This window comes from Brachyhypopomus gauderio, chromosome 1, assembly GCF_052324685.1.
Source record: "Brachyhypopomus gauderio isolate BG-103 chromosome 1, BGAUD_0.2, whole genome shotgun sequence".
NCBI lineage: Eukaryota > Metazoa > Chordata > Actinopteri > Gymnotiformes > Hypopomidae > Brachyhypopomus > Brachyhypopomus gauderio.
In genome coordinates, this window is record NC_135211.1 from 27,130,587 (window position 1) to 27,148,454 (window position 17,868).

Consider the following 17,868-nt stretch of genomic DNA (forward strand, 5'->3'; position numbering starts at 1 on the left):
AGGCAGTGCAGTACATGCATGCATATATATATATATATATATGCATTCACACACACACACACACAAATGATATATATATAAAGTTCTTTTTACGGTTCTAGAGTGTAGCAGTTCCCGTGACGTAAAAGGATTAGTTTGTACCATTTCTTATGGCCAGTCAGGACATCTTATGCAATACTGTAGCTATTAGTGTAGACCAACTGGAGCAGAAGTCATCTGTCATCTCCTGGACAAACTCCACTGGACAGTGTCCCACAGAACCAGTGTGGAGACCCATCTCTCTGAACATGCTTCAGACCACCATGATGCTTTTGTGAAACTTGACAAGAACTTGAGTAACAAAATGAATGAGTGGTCTGGAGACTACACCTGTCCTGGTCCCTGTTCCCTTCAGTAGTCATGTTTACAATGCACCCATCCACCCATCCATCCATTCATCCATCAAAAAAGACAGACACTTTTGTTTCTTAAAAATGCAAAACTTGTACTGTGCAGACAATAAATAGTACTTACAAAGGTAAGACATGAATTCCTGTTTATCAGACTGACATTTATACAGCTGATATGAAAATCAAGTTTTAGTGGGAGTCCACAAACTCATTGTGGTGTGACTACAGTACCAGCACTGGTGAGGGGAAAAGCGCCTTGAGTTAGTCACATGCAAGACCCCCCAACCCCCAAACAACCCCCCACCCCCATAACCCTCCCATTGGCATCGAAAGGCAAACATTTTAAAAAGAGTCCGTTATAAAAGAGCCTGGGTTGCTTGTTTGTGTTCCTTCTTTCATCAAGCTTTTCCTGAAGTAAAACAAACAAACAAAAAAAATCAGGTAGACAAATCTATTGAGAGATGTAGCTTGGCTGAGAAGAGTTTTGAAGATGCGCAAAACTTTGTTTCTCCAGGCTTGAGCTCCAGAGACATAGTCTCCAAGGTTCACGAATGCCCAGGACAGCAGGCCAGCCAGGTATCAGGCCTGAGCACAGGAAGGGTCCTCCTGAGGGCTTCCTTTGACGTTGAGCATGTTCTTCACAGAAGAAACCTTGCTATGGCCGGTGGAACCTGAAGTGGGGGGTGGGGGTGGGAAGACAGACAGGACACCCGTAAGCACTCACCAAGTCTCCTAGAGAATCAAGTCATAAATCACAGGGGTATTATTAGTAAATTTTAAAAAGTGTTCCAGAGGAGAGAGAAAGAGGAGCACAGCAGTGCATTCTGGGTAGGACTGGGACCTTGCTCAGCTGCTAATGGCTATTCTTGCTCACCAAAATAAGAACTAGTGCAAAACAACCGTAAGGGAGCATTTGTCATCAACGTCAACTGCTGCTGAAGTGTGCAGATTCCACACATTCTGCAGTCTCAGAAAGAGAGCAGGGGCTATGTTTAGACTGACTTCCCCAACACCTGTACTCAAACGCTTTTTTAGCACTTTGAGGGAAGGTCAGTTAAACAAGTGTGGTGGCCCCTAGAGTAAACAACAATGCTGCACCCTTGCGGCAGTTGAAAACACAGGAACACGGAAACACGGACAGCCGACGAGAACACACCGCTCCGCGGCTGAAGGCACACTGACCTGGTGAGGTGTTTGCTTGAGGCATGAACCTCCATCTCACTGCTCTTGAACTCATTTAGCTCTTTACGTATTGCTGCCTGAAAGGAATAAGCATAAATGAATGAATCTATGCAACATTACACATATACAGCAGGAGGTTGGTTATGCCATATTCATGAATGCCATATTCAGGGTATAATACAGAGAGATGGACAGCACGGGGTGCCCTACCTTGTCAGCAGCAGACAGTCTGGTCCAGGGTTTGTCTGCTCGCCTGTCGTAGTCCTGAGCTTTGGCCACTTCCACATAATCACTGAAGCGGATGAGGATCTTGCGGTCACGCAGCTCATCCACTGTGGGACGCTGGTTTAGCTGGACAGAGAGAGTGGGAGACGTTCAGCCTTCGTCAAGCAAACATCAAACGCCACACTGGTGTGTGGACATGCAAACCTCAGCAAAGCTATTTTTCATAGCTCAATATGTCACGATTTTTTTTAAAGTTTGCAAGATGGCAACATTTTTGAAGTTTAAAAATGTATAATAGAATAGTTTCTTAACATTTGCCAGAATTATCTATTAACCTGCAGGTGATGCTAGGAAGTCATGAGGAGGAGAGTTGGTATGATGTTTTAATTATACATCTCTTCACCACACTGAATGAGACTGAATGCTACAATGTGAGTGTAGTGGCCAGACTGCCTGCCAGATTGTGTTTATGGTTCTAGGATTTGGATTCAGTTTGGGAGGGCTGAGATTAGTATGTTAATGTTTAGTATTAAATTGAATAATAATATTTTTGAAAAAAGGTACACTCACCTTTCTGTTCAGCCTCTGCTTAATCTCTCGCTTCTCTTCCTGTTCTGTCTGATCATTCCTCTCTGGAAGAAGAAAGACAAACAGTTATGGCACACGAAAAGACAAAAGAAAGAACAAAAGACACAGACAGACGAGTGTGGACAGGTGGAGTCTGAGGACTGGAGTAATGCCACAGCTTTCACTCCCACGCCCCACTAGTAAGACCAGGTGTGTGGAAGTTTTAGAAGTCTGTCAAGGATTTTGAAAAGTTGCCGAGTTTCAAATCTGTAGTTCATTCAGGCACAAAATTAGTCAGCACAGTATCCACTGACCCAAACTGAGCCAAGCCCCTAAAAACATCTGCACTGGCAGCTGTCCCAAAGTGGAATGAAGAAGTAGTGTTGGCTCCTGCGTGCCGAACTAGAGGAACGTCAGACTGATATTTGTCCCCAATAAACAAACGTTATTCACATCAGGCAAATGTCCTTGACAACAGAGTTAATGTGCATCCTCGTTTTCTCTCCCTTTTATTTTCCCTGTTCTCAAATTGCTCACAAAGTCAAGCAGTCTGACCACTTTTGTCATTTATTCTTTCAAAGATTTGTGTAGAAAAGTTTTTTTTTCGTCCACAAATCGTTGTAGTGAAATAAATATTTCGGTAGTTTCTTTGTTGCTTTAGTTAAGAAGTGCGCTGTCTCAGTGCTAAAGACGAGGGACAGCTGTCAAGCGCCTGCTAACAGGTGCCCCATTCCAAGACAGAGCTGTGTATAAAAGTCAACAAAGACCCTCCGCAAGGAAGTGGACCTCAGAGGAGTTCAGCACAGCTGCCTGCATAATGTGGTCCAAACATAATCGAATTGTGCTTTCATACTGTATGATGTTTGTGTTTGTAATGTACTGTGTTGGTGTCATTGCAGTACAATGTGATAGTACAAACCCTACAAATGCACATAGCTTTTTATTTATTTATTTATTTTTTGGTTACTATCAACTAGACCCTTTGTAACAAGTTGTGCAGTAGTGAGTGAACGATTTGTCTGATACACATTCTCGGAGATCATAAAATGAATTTAAACTACATTTCTAAATGGTTTTTATTTCCTATTATATGATTTTTCTCGACTCGTGTGTGCTGTCATTTGGAACATTTCTTTGTTTGGAGTTTGGGGGTTTTGAATTAGAATTTGTCTTTAAAACTAAACAATAACTAAATAATTGCTATGAACAATTATTTAAAGCTCTAAATGACCTGGTATTTAAGTTACGTTTTTCAATATTGTCTTCCTTCCCAAAGGCTAACCATTTAAATGTTTTAAAGCAGTAATAAAATGTGCGGCACTTTTAAAAAACAATATTCATTAAATAATAGAAAACCTATTAACTAACAACTTGTTAATCAAAAGTTTAATCAAAATCGATTAAACGGCGTTTGTTTAGTGTAACACAATTTACAAGTCAATCAATGTATTTAATCTGCGGGAGCAGGACTAATTGATGTTCACCTGCAAACACCTTTACGCGCGCGTCGCTTCTGCATATTTGTAATCTAGAAATCCAAGTGGTGTTACTTACGTTTGAGGATGTTCCGACTTTCCAGTTCTTCAACAGCTGGTCGCTGACTCAGCCTCCTACGAAAGAACACCAAAATCACGTTCTGGACCATTTTGGTTTAGTGTCCAAAGTCAGTCTCTCACAGTCCTTGATTAGCAGCCTGAATGTCTGTGCGTGCGTGGAAGTCCCCACAACATGCACATCCTAAAACACTTTTCTGAGACCCATCTCGAGTCTAAACATCGCGAAGGCTGGAAAAATCTAGAGGACTTCCACATCGGGAACACAGACACTGGTACGTTATCTCCGCATGGAATTCCCTGATACTTTAAAATAATAAATGTTTTTGTTCTTCGGCATCCGGGAATACAAAATCCATAGAAAACATACAGTATAAACGCCCCCGTAACCTAATCAAAAAGTAATATAAAATGTACAAAATACGCGAGGTACAGAAGAGCGATATCTGTAGTCCTTAGCGCTACGAATTCTGCCTCGCAACCGCGAGGTACTACTCGGAGTGGCGTGGTGCTCGCGAGCCAGCCTCCTTTTCTTCTCCGCGCATCATTTGTGAAGGGGGCGTTACGTGAGAAATTCCCACGCACACTCAGCGCGCAGCTAGAGATACTGCTGCAGTAAGTCATCCCCCGTTCACAGGCAGGCAACACAAATAACCCGATGTCTATTTATAGCCTATGATTTTATATTTTGATTATGCGAAATATGCATGATGTCTGCGAAAATTTAACGTTGGAATGTTTATTTGGACAGCGCATAGCCTTTTTACGGCCAGTACCTTTACGTTTTTTTGCGGATCTAAAGACACTGTAATACGTCTAAAACGAAGGGACAGACAATATCGTTTCTCGGCTTTTTTGCCGTGCACGCGCCTTAGCTTGCCCAAGGTTCACATCAACACGAATTGATGCGTCTAAAACTCGCACGCTAGTCCATGTTCAGTACAGTTTCTAAATATCTTGAGCAACACATGCGTGGCGTTTCTGCAGTTATCCCTTAACTACATATAGCTGGGCAAGAAACGTTCTTAGAAAGAGCTGATTCAAAAATAAATGCTCTACATTTATGCAATAAAATGTCTTTCAAAAAAGCACTTACAAAGGTGTTCAAGAAAACCATGCACACAAGACTGGACAACAATACAGCTCAGTTTTCTAGCTGAGTAACATTAATTCCGTCTAGCATTTCATTTTAAATGTTACACTAACAATGTTCCTTAATCAATTGTATCTAACAGAACAGCCATTCATCTCCCGGAATAGAGATGTTCCTTTTTAGGCCCTGCGCTGTTTTTTCACGCTTTTTGCCCAGTGACAGTTTCTAATTAAGGATCCCGAGCCAGTCATCAGTGGTCAATCGAACTCTGTGTTCTCCCTCACCTATTGACGAGTGATACTAGCCTGTGGCAAGGAAGCATTGGCCATAATTCAAAGCTACAGCAGGCTTAAGCCTGGGGCTCAACACCAAAAAGAATTACTTCATTTGCACAAGTTGCTGATCACACCAGAAATTGCTCTTCCTGAATAAGCAGAAGCTATTTCAGGCCTCCTGCTTGGCCCGGGTTCTGGACACGCTAGGTGTGCACAGGGACATCTGGAAGAGGTGTCCAAGAAAAGCAGCAGGATGCAGACACCCACCGAGGCATCACTGTACATCGCAGCCTCACAACAGACTTCATATGATGAAATCACATAGGCAGAATGCCAAGCCGCCTCAATCTACCCCTTGGACAAGCAGACTGTGCAATTGGCTGGAAACGATGTGTGATTCCTCGGCCTGCCTGGTGCTTTGTGACAGAAGGTAGGCCAGTTTCATTGTGACGTGTAAGCCTTTAAATAATCGGACAAAGAAAGCACGGGAAATATCCTGCAGTGTTTATCGCTGCAAACAGGTGCCAGTTCCGAGATATAGCACACACTCCAACACAGGATCTCAAAACATCTTTAATACATTTGCACCAACAAAAACATTCTTGTAGAAACACTTAGCAAGGGCCAAGCTTCTGCATCCACCAGCTTCTAAGGCAGGACCTCCTCTCAAATAAATAAAGCAGTTGGGCTACACTCAGAGGGGCAGGTAATTTACAGGCTACTTAGACTTGTCGTAGTTAAGAGGCCTGGTTAATCAGGTGACCTGTCGGGTTGATAGGTTGGCGAGGGAAGGTGTATCTGAAATGGGTGGCAGAGCGTCGGTGCCTTGTACCGCGTCCCTGCCGGCCACCGGTATCCACCGCGCTACGCCTCGATCCATGGCCCAGTGGAGAGGCCTGGCACCCTCCGTCGTTGGGACTGGGGGCGGGGTTTGAGCATGCTCGTGGCGTTGAGCAGCCGTCAAGTGCAATCAGGATGACTTTGTTCACCGGAGATGGCTAAAAGGTTCACTTCTATCTTGAGGATGGTGCTTCTGACGACAAAGGCTGTGTTTCTGAGCTTCGACCTCTTATTGGCTGGAAGGCAGATCAGACAGGATGATGCTGCAGTCTCCACAGGATGTTAGTGTGGACGTATTTATTAACCTCAAGCAATCTTACACAGCCAGGAGCCCAGAAGAGGTGCCAAGGGTAGGTGTCTCATAAGACGAGGCAATGGAGTGGAGTGGATTTCCACAGTAATGCCCACATTGTGCCATCGTGCCAACAGCGCAAATACCTTCTCATCTAGCACACCACAGAGCACCATCTGATCAATTAAAAAGCCCAACCATGAAAGCCCCCCTGAGCTGGACCTCAATAATTGATCAGATCCACTTGCCCCAGACCTGCCCTTTAATTCTCAGCAGGATGAGAGAGATCAAGAGCCCACAGCCAGCGTCTGCCCCCTATATCACCCTCAGAGAGGGCAACGTGAGCCCAGCTTCAAACCCGCCAGAGTCAGAGGTTGTGTTCTCTAAAACACAGTCCAGCGTGAGACCTCACCCACAGGGGTGCGTTTTTAAATACCACCGAGTGACAGATCAGCATCAAATGCCAAAAGACAGATCTGAGTGGTTCGAGATTCAGCCTGGAATACAAACACAATATTCTCCGCTTTGCTTCTTATTAACTTATACAACTGTGTCTTTAGTTGGTCAACCCTGATTTAATCTGAGGTGTATGAATGAACTATAGCGAATGAAACGGCGATGCCATTGGTGCTTCTGATCAGTTTTCCAGTATCGTTTGCCTTCATTGGTCGCATCTGTGGAGGACCACGTCCACTTTTACATGATAGACGTGGGTTCTGTTTTCCTTCCTTTCACCCCCACATAACTTGTCTTAACGGTTCATATTCCACATTGTAACATCTGAAGGCAAACAAGCATTTTCTGAGGGAATATTTCCTATGGGCAACTGACACGCAGAAAGACATGATGGGAGTAATTCAGAGGCTGTGCAACCAATCATTAACAACTGCTTTCAGATGGAAATGTAGCACTTTAAATGTGGGCTGGTTAAGTGATGTAGTGACAGCACATTCCAGAATTCTGTTGTCATTCCAGAATTCAGTTTTCTTCTTTTTTCCAAGCATTCGCAGGCAACGAAACATCCAGCACCAACCACCATGCACAGACTCCTCTGCTGCAGTCAGCGTTAGCAGAGCTGTGATGAAGGCTGGTGGCGATGCTGCACTGTAATCAGCTGAGTTCATCCCAGCAACAGTGCTGCGGTCACTTTCAGGTGACTGGTCCAATCATGGCTAACAAGCGCTTCACTCCAGAGGGAGGGGAGGAGAGGGGAAGCCGAAAAAGGCAGACTATCCTCGGGGAAGCCCAAAACACCAACGGTCATGGTAGAGAAATAACTGCTAGTACAAAGTCATGTGAAAGACCAAATCTGCACTTTGGTATTATAAGTAATTATTGGAAATAGAAATGTGCAGTATCACCATAAAAAAATATATAAATACAAAAATAAAATAGACACTACGACAGCAATAATAAGGTACAAATTTTGTTACTGAAATTAACTTTCCTTTCTAAACCTCACAGAACGTTATTAAATGATTATCAGATTATCAAAGAGGAAACAGGAAATCTGTCTGTTCATTCTTATTAATATTGAGTAAAAGACAAAAGGATCTGGGAGCAAGAACAAAGAATGTGGTTGTGTGTTTGTCAATACATAATAAACCACGTGATCCAGGAAGACAGATCAGTCACGATCTCCCTCAGTCTCTGTCTATGGACCCAGTGGAACGTGTACAGATCGTGCTCAACACCCTCCTCTCAACATTTCATCAAAACCTTAAACTGAGACCCACTACAAGGCTTGAGGATCTGGTGTAAGCTAAATATAGTCGAATATATTAGCGCCTGAAATGGAGGGAGACTCCTGCAGTAACAGTGAGAACGATAAGAAAGGAGGGGGGGCGGGGACACACTACCCATTACTGACCCGACTCTGTTGCCTAGCAACTGTTGCCAGCGACTGTGGCAGGGATGGGAGTGATTACGTAGAGTACATCATGGAAGGGATTCGCCTGTGAGTCGTGAGTCGTGCTGGGGTGATGCAGTCCATAAATTCTTCCCGTGCTTTATTTAGAAACAGCCTGGCTGCTCACATGAAGGGCGTATGTGCGTAGTGGAGGATAATTACAGTACAGATCTCACCCTTTCTTCATCAGTCGTTTCATAGTGATCCAACACTATGAATTAAGATGTTTTCTCCTTGTTAATGATGCAGCAGTTCTTGCTGACCAGGCCCGTTCTGGGGCCACTCTGGGGCAACAGAACCTTACAGAACATTATCTTCCTGCTCTATATTTGCTGCTTGCTGTTAAAAGGCCGCAGTCCTGTGTGTAATTTCAGCCTTCAAGGGTCAACAGGTGGAATAAACACTGGCCACATAGAGAATGACACACACATGAAGCCTCTATAGAGACACATATAGACAGATCCATATACACATGGTCTCCTCCTAACAATGCCAGCGTAATTGCGTATAACCTAAAGAATGCAGCTTTTTTCTTGGACTAAAGCCCTGTAGGATTAACAGCTTTAATTGCTGAGCTGTGTGTGTCTGTGGAGCAGAGGAACAGCTGTGCGTGGGTGTCCTGATATTTCTACACAGAGCTGTTGCAGCACTGGGATCGAATGGAGCGATGCGAGTGGGCCAGCTGCACCTGCTCCGGTCCTGCTGCCCCAAAACGCCCCGCTGCCCCGTCCATCCTCCTCATCACATCCTGCTGTCCCTCCTACCCACCCTGTATTCCCTGTACCTGTATCCCTGCAGGCGGGGGTGCGACAACCTTTCTATGAGTAGTTGCTCCATTAGAGCAGAGCTAAAAATACTCCTCTGAGCTGATGCGGTATGATCAGCAGGTCTCTCACTACGTGACTCCCGCATGGATGCTGCCCCCCCCTCCCCCCTCCCTCCCTCTACAGCTACGACAGGCACGTGAGGTTGGTGCACAAACAGAGTCACGCAGGGGACGTCGGGTGCGTAGCACAATGAGGAGACCCGCTGGTCACACCACATCAGCCCAGAGCAGCGTTTGGAGGCGCGCTCTAACGGAGGAGCTGACAGAACACACGTCCCCCAGCAGAACTCAAGGAGGATGCTGCAATGCTGCGACGCTGCCACGATGGCTAATTCACACAGCGAAGGTCGTGGATGTGCAGGGGGTCGTTTCTAGCGGAGGAGGCGAGGAGGGGAGGAGACGAGCTGGGAGGGGGAGAGCAATTTCTTGCCTGCTCAGGGTAGCAACAGCTGACGTGACATGGAGGATGGATCAGTGCTCACAGTGCTGCTTTCCGCCTCCGACATCGCAGCCAGCTATAAATAGCAGCAAAGAGGGATCCCCACTTCCTGGCTCCTCCCACTTCTCTGCACCCCAGCATACAGATTAAACCTCTGATATGCATCCAACTGCATTACACACACACACACACACACACACACACACACTGAACAAAAGAAAATACACTGAAACAGAATATGGATCGATATGTAACCAGCCCGACATGGTATTTCAGCACCAGGGAGAAACATAACATCAGGGCTCCAAAACATCATGGCTGTCAGCGTCCTCCCTGGGGCAAAGGACACAGCAAACCGCTACAGAACCATCAGTTCAGCCAACTCCAGCCCTGACATCACACACCGCCGCACGACAAGCGCCCGGGTTCCCGAGTCATCCCGGAGTGGCTAACACAGCCTCACGGCCCAGCAGGCCAAGATCACACACAGCACACTGATCATAACAGCATCTTTTGGGTGTGTGTTTCAGTGAAATGGGTCCTGACTACCCTGAGACTCGAGTAAAACCACAGGTCTGTGGGGGGGGGCGTGGCAGAAGTCAAAAGGGCCAGAAACATACAGCCATGCCCACTGCACATCCGTCCAGAATCGAGTAAAAATGGATCAGAACAATCAACGCGCTACCACTAGTACCATTCCTGTTGAAATTGAAAGTAAAATGATTAGTATTTTAGTATTACTAGTATTAGCATATATATTTAAACACTTAAACATCTGTGTTAATATTAAACACTAATCCATCATGAATGGATTATATGGAAGTATTATTAGTTACATTTAAATAATGCCTTTGTCATACCCAAGGAAAACATTACAATCAGCACTCTGCTTTTATAGCCAATCAACACGCACATACACACACACACACACACACACACACGCAGCAGCCAATCACACATAGTAAAACCAGAAACCACAGCCTCCTGCAGCGGGTGCTGGGGAGGGGCGGGAGGACCCAGGACCAAACACCATCCCTCACTGGACCAGCAGACACACTGTCATCCTCTGACACACAGACAATTTAGAGTATCCGGTTGACTTATGTGACATTTCTGGCCTGTGAGAGGATATCCATGCAGACACATGGAAGCCTCACCCAGACAGGGACACGACACTGGGACCCCAGCACTGAGAGGCAAACGGGCTCACCACAAGGCTGCTCTGACGAGTCCAAGCGACGACAAATAAAATCTCGTTTGCTGAGCAAAACACACTTAAAACAACATTCAGCTACACTAAAATGAGCAACAAAAGATGTATTACATGCATTGTATATCATTGTATATACATTGTATATGTGCCGCCATCTTGGACAATAGGCAACGTAATATGTAGGAAGTGTCTGCACTGGTGAGGGAAGCAGAGGCCTCTTCACATCTGTCTGCTGAGTAGACTTCATCTGAGTAGACTTCATCTGTGCAGACTTCATCTGTGCAGACTTCATCTGTGTAGACTTCATCTGTGTAGACTACATCTGTGTAGACTACATCTGTGTAGACTTCATCTGTGTAGACTTCATCTGTGTAGACTTCATCTGTGTAGACTTCATCTGAATAGACTTCATCTGAGTAGACTTCATCTGTGTAGACTTCATCTGTGTAGGCTCAATTTGTGTAGACTTCATCTGTGCAGACTTCATCTGTGCAGACTTCATCTGTGCAGACTTCATCTGTGCAGACTTCATCTGTGCAGACTTCATCTGTGCAGACTTCATCTGTGTAGGCTCAATCTATGCAGACTTCATCTGTGCAGACTTCATCTGCCTGCTGGTTAAGCTGTTTTCCTCCAGACTGTGTCTCAGTTCTGGATGATGAAAACAACATGTACACAAAGTCTTGCTGTGCAAAGGCCCAGAGGAACTAGCAGATGTGTTTACCCACTGTGTCTAGCACATCGAGTGTACACACTGCTGCACACGCACACGCGCCTGCACACGCACACACCCCTGCACACGCACACACTGCTGCACACGCACACGCGCCTGCACACGCACACGCGCCTGCACACGCACACGCGCCTGCACACGCACACACCCCTGCACACGCACACACCCCTGCACACGCACACACCCCTGCACACGCACACGCCCCTGCACACGCACACGCGCCTGCACACGCACACACCCCTGCACACGCACACACCGCTGCACACGCACACACCGCTGCACACGCACACACCGCTGCACACGCACACCCCTGCACACGCACACACCCCTGCACACGCACACACCCCTGCACACGCACACACTGCTGCACACGCACACCCCTGCACACGCACACGCACACGCGCCTGCACACGCACACACTGCTGCACACGCACATCCATGAATGCATACAGGATCCATAGGGCCCCCGTTACTCTGCACGTCTGTGCTGGAGAACTCATGACATCCGTGCTCTGGACATGCTGTGGACGTGACCTACTTATAACACAGGGTCCTCTTAGCTGTACTAACTCTTACATTAGAGATGGAGTATTGGAAATGCTTTTTCCGGTTGGGTTGTATTTTCTCTTCATAAGCAACCCGATATGAATATGAATTTCCTCTGTTTTACCACTTTGCCCAGACTTCATGACACCTAATGCATCACCACATTCTCCTGGTAGTATTTTGAGCTTGTTTACTTGTCTTTCATTTTTACGATTACTGCCCGGTTGGCATACACCATGGGCCCCATGATCCAACCCCCACAACCCACCTGTGTTAGTGCAGTGGGCATTGCCTGAGCTGTCTACATGGGGCCATCGAGGCAGTGACCCCCCCACCCCCTCACCATGGGGCCAGTGCTGTGTAGGACCCCTGTAGGCCCCCTAGTGCAGGAACACCTGAGACAACACGACACAGAGTAAACCCTCACAACTGCCTAAGATGCAGAACAACACATCTGTCTTCAAGGGAAAGGTGTTTTTCTTTATTTCCCCGTCATTCCTTTGAGCTCCCAAGTGTCCCAAGCGCCTCCGAGGTGAGTGGGTGGATTCCAGCTTTGCACCTCAGACACCTCAATCCAATCCAGTGCGGCAGGAGTGAGATCAGAGAGAAACGGCCAGAGATGCCGAGAGTTCGGCTGCAAGGGGAGAGCTCAAAGCGCAGAGAACAGAGAGGCTCGGTGACCTTAATGATGCCAACCTGGCCCAGACTTATAAAGCCTGACATTTCATATTAGGAACAGACTCAAATAGCCATTCTAACAATTTAGAAAGGCAGCTCCATTTCCAAAAACCAACCACTGGCAGGAGGATAAGGGCTCTTAAAAGCAGACGTTCTCTCAGTCTGGATATTTTTTTGCACTGTACTGACTCTGGAGATGCAGCACACTCACAGCTCCTAGGAACGCTGACAACGCTCGACCATAATACTGCACTAAGCCGCATTGAGGCGGAATTCATAGCAGCTAGCAGAACATAGTGCAGGATGAGAGAGGGCTGCTCAAACATAGCTGAAAAAACATAAGACTGCATGAAAATGTCCCACCTGCAAGCAATTAATTATCCTTCTGACATGGGGATCAGAGGATACCTTCCACTGCATGCTTCTAGCTCACATAAATGTGTTTTAGAGGATCTGTTAACATGGATAATAAAAGGTACAATAACGACAATGCCAAGAGGAGTTATTTGACCTCAAATGAACTGTTACAGCTCTTATATTAGAAATCATGATGTTTGTCTGAACAGTGTTTTCACTGGTTAAGTCGGCACGCTTCGGTCAGAACTCAGTACCCAGGCAGGTTTACTGTGACTCACAACAGTCAACAGTCCTGTTAAATGTTTCATTATTGAGTGTCCATGCTGTGTGCTCCTTACTCTGGGTGGTCTGATTTTGCAGTCTCTCGTACCTGAAGCACCCTGACATTTAAATCAGTGTCCTTGTGACAACTCTGCTGTAGCATTTGGTAGACAGATTTGTCCACTTGGAAGTCTGTGTCCCCATGTCTCTGTGCTAAATGTGACAGCACATTGTCACTCATTTGAATACAACAGGCATATCTGTACTGTACATGTACTGAACATGAACCAGCTCAAGATGTGAGAAGGGGTGTGGCCAAAGTAATTATTAATGAGATGACTGCCAGTGCTCAGCTGCCTTGGAAACCATTTTGATGAAAATATCAGGAAATATCCTTGGAGTCTTTGGGCTTTTCTTCCCTTTCTGTGGTACACTATCTCTTCACAGATCACAGTGTTGCGTTGGATTCTGCTGCTCCACAAATTCTCATTCCCTTTAACAACTTAACAACGTACAACCTCAGGCAGGTGTTCACAAAGAATTAAGCACAGAACTGAAAGCAAGAGGTTGACGGAAGGTTTACCGGTTACGTTTGTCAAATCTATATTATAGTACAACTGTTTCACTATTTATTTTGATTTAAATAATTTTTGTTTCATTAAACATTAGTTGTGCCACATTTATTATACCAGCATCTTGTAAAAATTGGTGGGGACAAAATCAGCCATTTCAGAAAGTCGTTGAGACATGTCCCAAGCGTCTCGAGAAAAATATTATGTTAATTCTAGACTTTGGCTCCCCCTAGCGTTCAAAGATTGCTAGGATGGTGAACATTATTACGTGCATCTGGCACCAGATCAGCAGTAACATCAACTGACCGCATTTTACTATAAATAATGAGCTGGCACTTGGCAAGAGGGACGTTATGTGTAAGATCTCCTGAGCTTTCTGTATATCCCCATCACAATTATCAGTCATCTGTCACATGAATGGTGAAATCCCATAGATTGGACACAAAATTACCTGCAAATTTAGCACATAATTTACTGATTAAAGTATATTAATGGGTTGCTGAAAATTCTTTCCAGCCAGATGTTTCTGGCATTTGATAAAATGATGCAAAGGTCATAAAAAAGTCTATGAATTTGAGGTACATATAAAGGCACATACATTCTTTCATGCTTGCTAAAAGCAGGGGTACATTCTCACGTGTGCTAAAGGCACGTGTACATTCTCACATGTGTGCTAAAGGCACGTGTACATTCTCACATGTGTGCTAAAGGCACGTGTACATTCTCACATGTGTGCTAAAGGCACGTGTACATTCTCTCATGTGTGCTTAAGGCACGTGTACATTCTCTCATGTGTGCTTAAGGCACGTGTACATTCTCTCATGTGTGCTTAAGGCACGTGTACATTCTCACATGTGTGCTAAAGGCACGTGTACATTCTCACATGTGTGCTAAAGGCACGTGTACATTCTCTCATGTGTGCTTAAGGCACGTGTACATTCTCTCATGTGTGCTTAAGGCACGTGTACATTCTCTCATGTGTGCTTAAGGCACGTGTACATTCTCTCATGTGTGCTTAAGGCACATGTACATTCTCTCATGTGTGCTAAAGGCACGTGTACATTCTCTCATGTGTGCTAAAGGCACATGTACATTCTCTCATGTGTGCTAAAGGCACGTGTACATTCTCTCATATGTGCTAAAGCCACGTGTACATTCTCTCATGTGTGCTTAAGGCACGTGTACATTATCTCACGTGTGCTAAAGGCACGTGTACATTATCTCATGTGTGCTAAAGCCACGTGTACATTTTCTCATGTGTGCTAAAGGCACGTGTACATTCTCTCATGTGTGCTAAAGGCACGTGTACATTCTCTCATATGTGCTTAAGGCACGTGTACATTCTCTCATGTGTGCTAAAGGCACGTGTACATTCTCTCATGTGTGCTAAAGGCACATGTACATTCTCTCATGTGTGCTAAAGGCACGTGTACATTCTCTCATATGTGCTAAAGCCACGTGTACATTCTCTCATGTGTGCTTAAGGCACGTGTACATTCTCTCATGTGTGCTAAAGGCACATGTACATTCTCTCATGTGTGCTAAAGGCACGTGTACATTCTCTCATGTGTGCTAAAGGCACGTGTACATTCTCACATGTGTGCTAAAGGCACATGTACATTCTCTCATGTGTGCTAAAGACACGTGTACATTCTCTCATGTGTGCTAAAGGCACGTGTACATTCTCTCATGTGTGCTAAAGCCACGTGTACATTCTCTCATGTGTGCTAAAGGCTCTGACATTTCTGCCCCACAGCATGGTGCCACTTCAGCTGTGCCACCCACGTGTACCTTCCCGACAAATAACAACATTAACCACAGGCAGCAGTGAGGCTGAAATCATGGACCCGGTGAGAGTGCTGCGGTGGGCGGGGATGGAGGCGGGGTGGGGGCAGGCGTAGGCGGAGCCTAACTCACTTTGCCAGTTTCAGCTCGATCTGCTGGCGTATCTCCTGCCGTTCCTGGTCACTTCGCGCAGGGAAGATGTTCCTCTCCTCCAACTCCTGCTTGCTGGGTCTGTTACGCAACTTCACCGCCAGCAGCTCCTTCCTTATTCGCCGTGGTAATGTTCCTGTAAGACACACACACACCAAATAGCGGTGTGATTGAGAGTGAAAAGAAGGAACGAAAAAATATTCTAGCATTCAACCCGATCTCTGTCTGCCACGTCTACAGTGTATGGTTGACTGGCACATCTAAGAATCTGTTCCTCTTTGAGAGACACTGATTTCTGGAAACACTTAGAATGCGAGAGACAAATGGCAGAAACCCATAAATGAAAGACCACAAATTCATAACTACAAACACTGCATATGAACAAAAGCTGTTTGTATGTAGGTATAAGATGTGTAAGAAATTTAGCTCTTGTTTGTGGTAGTTGACAACACACTAGACAAATGGTGGCTGGAGACTTGGTTAAAAAACCAAGGAGATTCAAAGATTCAAATAATATTATTTGAAGTGTTTTAAAGACATCTTTTTGAACTCTCATGTGTTTATCTTCTACTCTACACCTCTCTCTCTCTTTCTCCTTCACTCACTCACTCTCTCCCTCTCTGTCACACTTGTTAACACCAGACCGTGTCCACCAAGTACCAGATGTGGTTGACAAATCGATCACAAGGAGACAAACCCTCTGACGGGATTCTGAACCCAACTCGGCTCCCTGACCTTGTCAGGAGTTTGACACATGTAAGCTCCGCCGTAACAGAGGTGTTGCGGAGGTCCGAGCACCTCCACGTCAGCATTCCCAGATAGATGCTCTAGCTCTATGGCTGCGGCTCTATTCACACCGGAGCTGGGTGGAAACAGCAGGGGTCAACCAGCCAGGCAGCAAACAACAGGACTACGGATGCACGATATGATCTAGTTATTATCGTTACTAGAGCTGAAACGATTCTTCGAGTAACTCGAGTAATTCGATTACAAAAAATACTCGAGGCAAAGAGGCTTCGTTTAATTTATGTCACCATCTATTTTAAATGTTTAAAATCCCGCTTTGTACTACTGCGCAGCTCCGGTATCATTGTTTTACACGGACTGTTATAACCGATGCACAGGTTTAAGGCAGCGTGATTTGTTTTGATGGAAATGGCGCAAAATGAAGATAGCGGTGTCTGTAAAAGGGCAAAAATGTCAAAAGTGTGGGACCATTTTTCGCTGCGCAAGGTGGACAACGTAGTGCAGTGTATTTACTGTAAAACGGATCTGGCCTACCCAGGGCATAATTTGAGCCGGATCCTGGCGGAACAAATAGTTATTGAACAAATAATTCTATAAAAGACATTTTTTAACACAAGGTCCACATTCAGGCTTCCTAAATCACATAAGAGCTCTCCCTTTTAGCGATGCCTTTCTGCGTCTCCATAAAGCTAAAAGCTAGTTATACTTTCGCGAGTGACCGTAGTGCGCAACTCCGCGAACGGCGGAAGCGTTCATACTTGACGCGTCACATTCAGTGCAGTGTTCTCTGAAACGATATGTGGTAGTATAAAGAAACACCCCTCAAAAACAGGGGAATAAACATTTACCTGACGAATTTTAATGTTGCTTTGTGTTTCAGGTTTGAAAAGTGCTGGAATTTAGGCTTAAAATGCACTTAAAACACTTATAAAACACACGTAAATCATTTAAAAGTAATTTATATAAACGGATTGGCTTGTTATTTTTGACATTTGTACGCCTAAGCGTTGCGTTTTGTGTGCGATCCGGTGACATTGTTGGCCTCAGTGACCCCTTGTCTCATGCCGCTGTTTGCGTTCCGGCATCGTTTGATTTACAAATTAAGCACTGGGCCTACCATAACAGTACTTCCTCAATGCTTCAGCACCTAAACTGAAAGCATCCGCACGTGAACTGCGCTTCTCCAAGCGGAATAACAGCTAATTGCTTGCTCATTTTAAGATAACTTTCATGTTG

At 45.3% G+C, this 17,868-nt stretch overlaps 1 protein-coding gene across 2 annotated transcripts in view; it reads right to left on the reverse strand.

Moving 5' to 3' along the window:
* Positions 1–709: 709 nt before the first annotated feature.
* The window catches only part of phactr3b (phosphatase and actin regulator 3b), a 35,461-nt gene continuing 18,302 nt past the window's right edge, over positions 710–17,868 (reverse strand). For both annotated transcript variants that reach the window (XM_077006877.1, XM_077006886.1), the window contains exons 8-13: positions 15,868–16,021; positions 3,918–3,973; positions 2,367–2,428; positions 1,782–1,922; positions 1,572–1,648; positions 710–1,060 (exon numbers count right to left, since the gene is read on the reverse strand). In XM_077006877.1, the coding sequence (XP_076862992.1) occupies positions 1,045–1,060; positions 1,572–1,648; positions 1,782–1,922; positions 2,367–2,428; positions 3,918–3,973; positions 15,868–16,021 (506 nt within the window). In that variant the 3' untranslated portion in view covers positions 710–1,044. The remainder of the gene's footprint in view (positions 1,061–1,571; positions 1,649–1,781; positions 1,923–2,366; positions 2,429–3,917; positions 3,974–15,867; positions 16,022–17,868) is intronic.